The following is an 11450-nucleotide window of genomic DNA, read 5'->3' as shown; positions in this document are numbered from 1 at the left end:
AAAACCCAACTGTCAAAATTCTCTTTGAAGGGAAATTCCGGACAAACCGTCGCTGGTTAAACACAGTTCATAGCAGTTAATGGAAGAGAATTTTTCCAACATCTGTGATTGGTGAGTAACGGTTTGTCCGGAATTCCCTTTCAAAGAGAATTTTGACAGTTGGCTTTTAAGCTGCAATTATATGTTTGTCGGGATTTCATACTTTGATTAAATAATTGGTTAAAATATTTCAATTTGAACTTAAAATGAACTGTGAGTGTCATTCTAATTGAACATGATACCTATCGACGTGGGGGAGAACATTTATTTTCGTTTCAAGTGAATTTTCACAAGTTTGGAATAAAGATCAATTATCAATGAAGGTCTGCGAATTAAAATTATACACGTTTTTCAGCGAGGTTTAAATAAAAAGAAAACAAAGATCAAATAGAAAATTAAACTTTGACAGAATGATCATTTATATTCTTGAGCGTTTTTTTGCACTGTGGCAGACAGAATATAGATATATTTCTATAATGCATCAATACAAATTGGAACGATTTATGCCAAAAATCGAAATAAATATATTGATAACCGTTGTTTTCCTAGTAAATTTCAAAACATTTTGTATTCAGAAGTTTTATGTGATTTTATTCTTATTGGAACATTGCACATATTTAAAATCTATTATTTACTCTTAGCTTAGGGTATTTGTGGAGCTAATTTCTAAGCTGTTAACATTCTGATTCAATTTGCTAACGACCAGTGTAAGTAAATTCATAAAATATTGCATTTTACGATCTATATCCAATTGTCATTTGTTTGGATCTATCCCCTAAAAACAATAATTTTCTTTCGTTATTTACTTTCTTTGATGTGTGATACAATAGATATATGGGCAATCATTCGTGAAAATATGTTATCGATTTATATTAACGAATTAAATGGTCCCGCTTATTCTCTTAGCGATAAGCAAAAAGAAAAGAATCAAAACAATTCTTATTGTAGTTCTGTTTCTAATTCACAAAAACAATTTTAATCTGAATTGATTGAATAGATCTCAATTTATCTCAACGTGCTCTACTGTAACCCTTTGATGTGCAATTGGAATCAAGCGTGTAGAGAGAAGGAAAGAACGAGGAAATAAAAAAAATGCGGGTAGATAAACACGGTAAAAAAACTTTACACATTTTATGAGCTGTCAAAAAATGGGTATTTTATTGCTTATAACCATTGGTGCTTTTTATTCATTTCACAACTACTCGATGAGATAATGTCAATGGATATACTGATCTTAATAATGAGTTAAAAGTCTTTAAAAATTATTTTAAGCGAGTTAACCTGCAAACTAAGGTTCGTAGCGGAAGCTGCAAATTACCGGCCTGCATGTTTAAACTACTGAGGATGTTGCAAATATGCGTTTGGCATTTTTAGAGCAGCCAAAAGATCCAGCCATTAAAAATATATCCAGTTGGCGGTTTTATTTTGTTAAGTAGTTAAGGAGACAATAATGTGAAATGAATGTTATTTTATGTTTTTTTTTAACTCAGAAATAATTCTATTGACAGTATTTTTCATTCTGGCGCGATTTTCATGAATGGATATTTTTCACGCGATTTGTTGTAACAGGTCTGCGAAAAATAAAGGGTAAAACATACCCAGGTTGACGTACAAAAGCTGTATTCATTTATGGATACGAACTCTTTACCCACTAAATGGGTTATTCCACTTTTATTGAAAATGCATAGTTTTCTACGCATTAATTGGTATTTTATTTTATTAGTGTAGTTCGACAGTGCTTGTCTTTCCTACCTGATAAACTGGCTTATTTATTGCCATCTTTATTGCGAGCAAAGAAAGCCATATTTATCCAGAAGAAAGCCGAAGAGAGGATTGAAAATAACGAAATGTATGCAAGAGAAGCATGACAATTTTTTACATATTTTTGTCTTCTTCCGGTAACATGATGCTGCTATTTGCATTGCTGCGTTCTGATCAGCAATACACGGCTATGTTAAAAAACTGTACAATAAAGTTAATTTAAAATTCACTGTTTATGCCATTTAATAGTCTGATTATTTCGAGAATTTTTTTATTGCTCAATAAACTGGTGAATCGACATCTTGTTGAATGGGATTTATAACATAAGTATTGTATCAAATAAAATAATTTCTTCGAGCAATTTCATCACAAGATGGCGGCTCTGCAGCATTTTCACGTCATGCGCGTTTTTTTGGAAGGGGTCCACGGTCGAAAATCTATCTCCCGTGATTTTTGACCTGGCGCCAAAAACTAAAGTTTTTCTGATTGCTTATGTCAATAGCGATGTACGTAGGATTTTTTAGATATTTTGGTTTTAAGCTAAATGGCGCAGTTTTGTGTGAAAAAACATAGAGAATGTCATAAAAATCTACACAAAATCGTTATTCAATAAAAAGGTAAGCAATAAAAAATTTAATCCTGCGTTCGTGACTAGAAAAATCAATTTTGAATATACTGTGAAAAATTCAAAGCGACCAAAAATCATTTGCTCGAGTTACATTTCCGGCCAGTGGTTTCGAGAAAAACGCGGTTAAAGTTTGCAGTACACATGGGTTATACATAAGAGGCGTTGCGGCAAAATTGAAAATTATATTTTTGAATTGTTTTCGTTCTCCATGTTTTGGGATATCATTTTTTACATCCTAAAGCACATTTTAAACTAATAAATAAAAAATCAATTGTTTTAAAATTCTACAGTGGAGTAACCGCTTAAACAATTTATTATTTAAGATCCATAATTGACTAAAACGTTATTTTGCTAATAATGGTGTATGTTACTGCCAACACTGCTCTTGGTGGTGTAACTGGTGCTGAACAGTACTGACGATTGAAACGTCATCCGTGGACGATGACGTGACCCGACGGCGGGAGGAGAGCTGTCATTCTGAAGAAAGCGCTGAGTAAGGCATCGTGGACAGGAGGAGAAAAATTATATTAAAATTCAATTTGTTACGGTAAAATTATAGTCAGTGCAGTTAAAACCTACTTATATATACACGTTGAGTTCTGTAATTATACACATAGGTAATCACTATTATCACAGTAAGGTACAGAGCTTAAAACTAAATTTCTAAAATATTATACCTAACCTAAATCTAAAATCACAGGTCAGCTAGTACGGACGAAATCCACGTTGAGTTTAAAGCGATTGTGGTTCGAGACCGAAAATTGTAGGTATCATTTAAAATGTACACGGTTGATTCTAATAAAATTAATTTCAGCTTAAAGCTGTCTCACACCAATCACCGAGTTTGTGAACGGCTAAAAAGAATCGGCCAAGAGCCTCCTTTGTTCTCGGAACAAAACTTTAAGAATTTTCGACACATTTTCAATGGAGTCGGACATGGATCCAATGGATAACCCCACGGATGATAAAACCCCAGAGAAAAATAAATCTTCCAGCTGCGTTTGCTGCGATCGTCCGGAGACAAGTGACGATTGCGTTCAATGCGATCAATGCGATGGATGGTGGCATATGTCATGTGCGGAAGTGACTGCATCGGTTGCTGATCGGCCGTGGACCTGCGCCCACTGTTTGCCGCTGAGTGTTTGCTCCCGAACAACGGTATCCAGCGCTAAGGCAGCACGTTTGTCGTTGAAAATGAAGCTGTTGGAAGAGCAACAAGCGATGGAGAAACGTCATCTCGTCGAGAAGTATGCAATCCTGGAAGCGGAGCAGAACGAAATGGATGAGATGGCTAGCAACCGAAGCAGGGTCAGCAGAAGGACGAGTCTAGAAAGGGTAAAGCAGTGGAAGCAGCAATGCACTGATCAGGGTGAAGGCGCATATGGTCTTCCGCCGGTGGGTAAATCGGCAGACTTTACAGCAGCCTCTCTGAATCAGAACTCACGCATCCCGAAGGACTCGGAGCGAAGCAATTCGTACCAGCACGCTACAGCTAACATCAATATGCCTACTTCGGAAAAACCGGCTACAGATACAACAGTGCAGCAAGGAAGACAACACCATGGGTTCAGTTTCTACAAACCACCGTTGAATTCAACAGTAAAACCATTCAACCTTCAGAGTCTTTCTAAGCGGGAACAGCAGCAATACACCGGCGCGTTCCCCAAATCAACTTTGGTACAACATGAGGTAGTCAACACAAGAGGTAATGTCGAACCCCAAGTGCCCCCCGTAGCACGTGAAGGTAAGCCACTTTGTGATCTAATTATTAATCCACCTGTACCATCAAAATTCGAACACTCCCTCCAACAAATTATCAAACAATTTGGAACGATGGCATCAACGGCCACGATTCCGTCGTTGGGAGCGAATGTGTTTCCAATCGAAACAAAACCCGTTCCATTGTCCGGAACGAATGTTGGCTTACCGCCACCGGCAAATCCAATTATTCATGGATTCGTTCCCCCACCCGCGGGTACGCCGATTTCTGGCCCGTCACTAATAAACCCGGTGCTATCTATCGGAACAGTTCCCCCTCCGCTGGGACTACCGATTATTGATCAATTTACTCCCTCCCCCTCGCAGTTATCCGCGCGTCAAGTGATGCCCCGCGATCTACCTACGTTTTCGGGCAACCCAGCTGACTGGCCAATATTCATTAGCACCTTCATGAATAGCTCGTTAGCGTGTGGATATAATAGCGCCGAAAATCTCGCGCGTCTTCAACGTTGTCTGAAAGGACCCGCGTATGAATCTGTCAAAAGTAGATTGTTGCTTCCTGAATCAGTGCCGCATGTAATTGATACCCTTCGTTTGTTGTATGGACGACCTGAATTGTTAATCAGTGCTCTACTACAGAAAGTGCGCAGTGTTCCGGCGCCGAAAGCGGAAAGATTGGAGACAGTCATCGACTTCGGTATAGCTGTGCGTAGTCTCTGTGATCACCTGGAAGCCGCAGGACAACAAGAGCACCTATCCAATCCCACGTTGCTGATGGAGTTAGTGGGGAAACTGCCTGCGCACACTAAGATGCAATGGGCGGATCATATACAGCAGCATGCGGTGGTCAACCTTAAAGTGTTCGGGGACTTCATGCTCAGGGTCGTCACTGCCGTTAGCAGAGTAACAATGTACGTTGGCGAGGACGGCGGCTATCAGCAGAAGCCTAGGCAGAAGGGAGCTGTGAATACACACACGAGCGAAGCGGAGTCATTTCAGGAGACAGTGCGCGAGAAGGAACGGGTGTGTGCGTGCTGCAAGAAACCAGGGCACCGAGTATCGGCGTGCTCTGCGTTTAAAGCGTATACCGTAGATAACCGGTGGAAGTTTGCGCAAAATAACGGGCTGTGTCGGAGCTGCCTTAATGCGCATGGAAGGAGAAGCTGTAGAAACGCAACACGGTGTGTGATCGAGGGATGTCAGTATCGTCATCATCCGCTCCTGCATTCTGATCGAGTTAATTCCATTAGTCGTCCTACCCAAGGATCGTCTACAGTACAGAATCACATGCATCGGCAAAGCAAGCAGGCTCTTCTATTCCGTATTATACCAGTCGCCATCTCAGGGCCGCGAGCTACCATCGAAACTTTCGCTTTTCTGGATGATGGCTCGGATCTATCGCTGATCGAGAACGACCTAGTAGAGCAACTGGGAATCGACGGTAGGACAACACCTTTGTGCCTGAAGTGGACAGGGAACGTCACCCGTGTCGAATCGGATTCGAAACAAGTTCGAATTACGATCAGAGGAGCTAGCAGCGCAAAACAATTCACTATTGATGATATCCGTACTGTAAAGGAGCTTACTTTGCCGGAACAGAGTTTAGATTACGGTGAACTGGCGCAACGTTATCGTTACCTCCAAGGTTTACCGATTGTCAGTTACGCAAATGCTGTTCCCCGTCTGTTGATAGGCGTTAACAACGTGAACCTCACTGTCCCGCTGCAAGTGAAGGAAGGCAAGAAGAGCGATCCAGTTGCAGTGAAAACCAGACTAGGATGGTGCATCTTCGGCGGTAGTGGTAAGGAGGGAACGCATTCACTGAATTACCATGCCTGTAAGTGCGCCAGCGACCAGGACTTACATATTGCGGTGAAGGAATATTTTTCAATGGAAGATGCAGGAATGAAGCCGTCGATAGTTCTGGAATCCGACGAGGACAAGCGGGCTAGGAGCATCATGGAGCAGTCGACGAGACGAGTAGGTGACCAGTTCGAAACAGGTCTACTGTGGCGCTACGACGACATCGAACTTCCGGATAGCTACAATATGGCATTCAAGAGGTTTGAGTGTCTGGAGCGCAAGATGATGAGAGATCCAGAGCTGGCTGCAAATCTGAAGAACCAGATAGCGGAGTACCAGCAGAAAGGATATGCGCATTGTGCTACGAAAGCAGAATTAGAACGAGCAGACCCAAAACGCGCGTGGTACCTGCCGCTAGGAGCAGTGACAAATCCCCGGAAACCAGGTAAAGTTCGACTGGTATGGGACGCAGCAGCAAAGGTGGATGGAATATCTCTGAACTCTATGCTGCTTAAAGGACCGGATCAACTTACATCGCTTCCAGCAGTTCTGTCGCGGTTCCGGCAATATAAAGTAGGAGTGTCTGCAGATATACGAGAAATGTTCCACCAGCTGTTGATCCGCGAGCCGGACCGTCATTCTCAACGTTTCTTATTCCGGAATGACCCAACAAAACCGGTAGAAACCTACATTATGGATGTGGCAACATTTGGATCCACGTGTTCACCGGCGTCAGCGCAGTACGTTAAAAATAAAAACGCGGAAGAATTCTCAGACCGTTTCCCACGAGCAGTAGAGGGAATTCTGAAAAGCCACTATGTGGATGATTATCTCGATAGCTTCGAGAATGACGAAGAAGCCGAGCGAGTGTCGCGGGAAATTGCAACTATTCACCAGAAAGGAGGATTTCATCTTAGGACCTGGGTATCGAACAGTGCTGGAGTTCTTCGTGGACTGAAAGAGGCGTCCGCTAACCCTAGCAAAAGCCTATGCTTGAACGCAGCGGACAGAGGCGATCGCGTGTTGGGCATGCTCTGGCAGACTTCAGAGGATGAGTTGCTGTTCTCGATGGAAATTAAAGAGGAGATACAACTGGTGATAGATAACGGTAAGCGGCCAACCAAACGCCAGATGCTAAAATGCCTAATGGGCGTATTCGATCCACTGGGATTGCTGAGTGTGTCTCTCGTTCATGGAAAGATTCTCCTTCAGGATGTATGGCGAGCAGGATTGCAGTGGAATGAACAGGTAACTGAAGAAATATTCGATCGTTGGGTCAGGTGGACCGGTCTGTTCCCTAAAATCAGAGGCCTGCGGATCCCACGGTGCTACTTCAAGGAAGCGAATGTGCAGGTGTATGATCATCTTCAATTGCACGTTTTCGTCGATGCAAGTGAAGTCGCTTTCTCCGCCGTAGCGTACTTCAGAGTGATCAACACGGAGGGCAAAGCAGAGTGCTCGATAGTCGCGGCCAAAACGAAGGTTGCACCGCTGAAGCCACTCTCGATTCCTCGCATGGAGCTACAAGCAGCAGTTCTGGGCAGCCGTTTAGTGTCGTTTGTTCAGGAGAATCACAGCGTGAAGGTGAAACAGCGTTTTCTGTGGAGTGATTCCGCCACAGTGTTGGCCTGGTTACGCGCCGATCATCGTCGGTACACGCAGTACGTAGCATGCCGAGTAGGGGAGATATTGACAACAACAGATCTCTCAGAATGGCACTGGGTCCCCAGTAAGCTAAACCCTGCAGATGCAGCAACAAAGTGGGGTAAGAATCCGTGTCCGGAAGCAACCGACGAGTGGTTTAAAGGTCCTGAATTTCTTCGGCTTGCCGAGGAGAATTGGCCGAAGCAACCGAAACCTTCAAAGGTGCCTGAAGAGGAACTGAGACCCTGCTTCCTGATCCAGGGGTCAACTATTCCGGAGGTTGTGATAGATTTTTCTAGATTCTCTAGGTAGAGACGATTGCTAGGCGCAGTTGCATACGTACACCGTTTCTTGGGCAATTGTAGGTGTAGATGTCGAGGAGAGACGCCGGAATTGCTGCATCTTAGTCAAGAGGAACTGAAGAAGGCGAAGAACACGCTTTTGTGGATTGCGCAATGGCAGGAGTATCCAGATGAGATGATTGCAGTTTCGAGAGGACAAGCAGAATTACCTAAATCGAGCAGTTTGTATCAGTTGACACCAACAGTCGATGAGTGTGGCGTGCTACGCGTCGGCGGAAGAATTGGAGCTGCACCGCATACATCTTTCGATGCTAGGTTCCCGGTGATCCTCCCAAGAAAACATCCGGTGACGACGCTAGTTGTAGATGATTTCCATCGTACCTTTCGTCACGGTAATTCTGAAACGGTGGTGAACGAGATTCGGCAGTTCTACAGCATCTTCCAATTAAGGAGCGTGGTGAAGCAAGTTGCGACCGTCTGTCAGTGGTGCAAAGTGAAGAAGGCGACTCCGAAGGTTCCGCGAATGGCGCCGCTGCCTTTGGCCCGCTTGTCCTCGTTTACTCGACCATTCACCTACACCGGTATTGATTTTTTCGGACCGTTGCTGGTGAAAGTAGGAAGGAGCTCGGTTAAACGCTGGATATGTCTGTTCACCTGTCTAACCACCCGTGCTGTCCATGTGGAAGTTGCACACAGTCTTTCCACACCGTCCTGTATCAAATGCATCCGTCGCTTCATCTGTCGCCGAGGAGCGCCGGTGGAAATCTACTCCGACAACGGTACCAACTTCCAAGGTGCCGAACGACTGCTGCGGAAAGAACTCGAGAACGTACATGGAGAATTAGCAGCAACGTTCACAAACGCATCTACCAAATGGGTCTTTATCCCACCAGCTGCACCTCATATGGGAGGAGCGTGGGAGAGAATGGTGCGGTCCATAAAGTCAGCCATGGAAGCAGCCTACAACAACGACCGGAAACTGGACGATGAAGGGCTGGTGACGCTAGCCGTGGAAGCCGAGGGTATAGTGAACAGCCGGCCACTTACCTACCTACCCCTAGATGCTGCTGAAGTAGAAGCCCTGACTCCTAACCATTTCCTGTTGGGAAGTTCCACTGGTGTTCGTCAGCCTGCAGTACCGTTCAGTGATCCTGTCTCTGCCGTAAAGAATTCTTGGAACCAAATACAACGTCAGCTGGACGTCTTCTGGAAGCGCTGGATACGGGAATATCTTCCGATGCTGACTAAGCGAATGAAGTGGTTCGGAGAAGTGAACCCAGTGGCTGTCGGAGATTTGGTCCTCATAGCAGACGAGGTCCGAAGGAATGGCTGGACGCGCGGAAAAATCAAAGATGTCGTGATAGCGGAAGACGGACGAGTTCGACAAGCGATAGTTCAGACTGCGAGGGGGATATTACGTAGACCGGTATCGAAGTTAGCCGTGTTGGAGGTTGAGTTGGATGGTAAAACTGGGACCAGTGGCCAGTGTTACGGGGGGGGAGAATGTTACTGCCAACACTGCTCTTGGTGGTGTAACTGGTGCTGAACAGTACTGACGATTGAAACGTCATCCGTGGACGATGACGTGACCCGACGGCGGGAGGAGAGCTGTCATTCTGAAGAAAGCGCTGAGTAAGGCATCGTGGACAGGAGGAGAAAAATTATATTAAAATTCAATTTGTTACGGTAAAATTATAGTCAGTGCAGTTAAAACCTACTTATATATACACGTTGAGTTCTGTAATTATACACATAGGTAATCACTATTATCACAGTAAGGTACAGAGCTTAAAACTAAATTTCTAAAATATTATACCTAACCTAAATCTAAAATCACAGGTCAGCTAGTACGGACGAAATCCACGTTGAGTTTAAAGCGATTGTGGTTCGAGACCGAAAATTGTAGGTATCATTTAAAATGTACACGGTTGATTCTAATAAAATTAATTTCAGCTTAAAGCTGTCTCACACCAATCACCGAGTTTGTGAACGGCTAAAAAGAATCGGCCAAGAGCCTCCTTTGTTCTCGGAACAGTGTATACTATCGAGAACGTTATAGAGTTGTATTGTTAGGCGCTAGCCACTCCAAGGGCTTGAAGAGCTTCTCTAACATTACACTTAGTAGTTTGTCAGTTCAGCCAAATCTGACTGTTCCAAATTAAATCAAATGCTTATAGAAAAAGAGTGGAAGTTTACATCTTTTGAAAAGTTTGTATCAGTTGCTGTTCTGCAATACATGAAAAATGCCATAAAAATTATTTATTTGCTTCAGATTATTATGTCTAAGAAATCTGAAATTTTAGGCTGGTGGGGCTTATTATACCATCCTACTAGTCTACTAACCATGCATATAGAATTTGGCAGACCTACTTTGCTGAAAATGAAGTAATTCAAATTATCAGCACGATTATCCAATCATGCCTGAAATACCAAAAGTCCAGTAATTTTAATTAATAAAAATTATAATTAGTTACTTCCTATAGTCTGCCATCTGTCTGATAATGAATTGATAATTATAAATTTACAAATTGAACCTGGCACTGGATGCAGACAAAATTTCTTGGACCAATCGTTCTGAATTTTGCACAATTCTTCTTCTTCTTCTTCACATCATTGCCCAGGCAACTACAAGACCTTTTGGCAAACTGCTAAATATTATTATTTTACAATAACATGTTAATCGTTGTTTTAGCAATAATCGGATTTTGGTTTCAAAGTACTACGAGAAGATCGAAAATCGACCAAAAAATAAAAGCTCCCTTAATTACTTGTGAAATGCTGTGAAAACAACTGTGCAAATGTCTCAACGTTTGTCCAGTAGATTTTGAGTTATGGTATATACCGCAAAACAAGATTTCGATGTGGCGCATGACTGAAAAGACAAAGAATCTTTGCACCCCCTTAAGTTCCGACACGATTCAAGCGATTTTTCCGTATTCAACTTTTTGCGTCATTTTGCCAAGTCATCTGTCTAGTCTCAGCTTTCACAGCTCTTTCATACCCTGTGCGTATCTGTTCTATCATATAGAATTAAACTAAAATTTGTACTACAGCGGAAATGCAAATAGTACAAGATATGCTAGAAAATTATAAATTACGAAACAATACAAGCAAGCTCCGATAACATTTAAATAACGATCAAAATGAGAATATTTGTAACAGTTTGTTTGCCGTCATATTTAAAAGTGTTACTTAGGCTATATGGCATGGCTTCATTTACAATTTTTTATTCAATCTTAGTTTTGAACTCTTTCAAAAGCAGTAAAAATATAAATAAACTTCCACTTTCTTATGGTGGTCTTTGTGAGAAGATACAACTAGAAAAGAGAACAAATTGTGATTATATATTTTTTCCTAATGTAAAAATAACTAAAAAATTGCGAGCAAATTAAACTTCACTCATTTTGATAGCCATAGGTAAACTAACGAACGAAAACAATTTTCATCTCTGAATCCAATTATAAAATTTCGTCCGTCAGTTTGATTCGACTTCTGCTAACCTGCAATATAACTCTTCGATGTGGCGTTTTGAAAAGAGCGTGTAGCACCTTCTA

General features: G+C 42.4%; 1 protein-coding gene across 1 annotated transcript; it reads left to right on the top strand.

The window, feature by feature from the left end:
- Positions 1-3364: 3364 nt before the first annotated feature.
- Positions 3365-9802, top strand: LOC131687482 (uncharacterized). Its single transcript, XM_058971573.1, has 4 exons — positions 3365-7902; positions 7960-9359; positions 9447-9528; positions 9736-9802. Exons 1-4 carry the CDS (start codon positions 3365-3367, stop codon positions 9800-9802), a joined length of 6087 nt encoding a protein of 2028 aa, XP_058827556.1.
- The last annotated feature ends 1648 nt before the right edge of the window (positions 9803-11450 follow it).

Source organism: Topomyia yanbarensis, chromosome 3 (assembly GCF_030247195.1).
Source record: "Topomyia yanbarensis strain Yona2022 chromosome 3, ASM3024719v1, whole genome shotgun sequence".
In the NCBI taxonomy this organism is placed as follows: Eukaryota; Metazoa; Arthropoda; class Insecta; order Diptera; family Culicidae; genus Topomyia; species Topomyia yanbarensis.
The sequence above is the reverse complement of the archived record's forward strand: the minus strand, read 5'-3'. Positions and strand labels throughout refer to the sequence as shown.

Coding starts and splice junctions, on each gene's coding strand:
- LOC131687482 (XM_058971573.1), top strand. CDS start 3,365: ATGGATCCAATGGATAACCCCACGGATGATAAAACCCCAGAGAAAAAT. Junction 7,903..7,959: donor GATTTTTCTAGATTCTCTAG/GTAGAGACGATT, acceptor GGGCAATTGTAG/GTGTAGATGTCGAGGAGAGA. Junction 9,360..9,446: donor GTTGGAGGTTGAGTTGGATG/GTAAAACTGGGA, acceptor GGTGCTGAACAG/TACTGACGATTGAAACGTCA.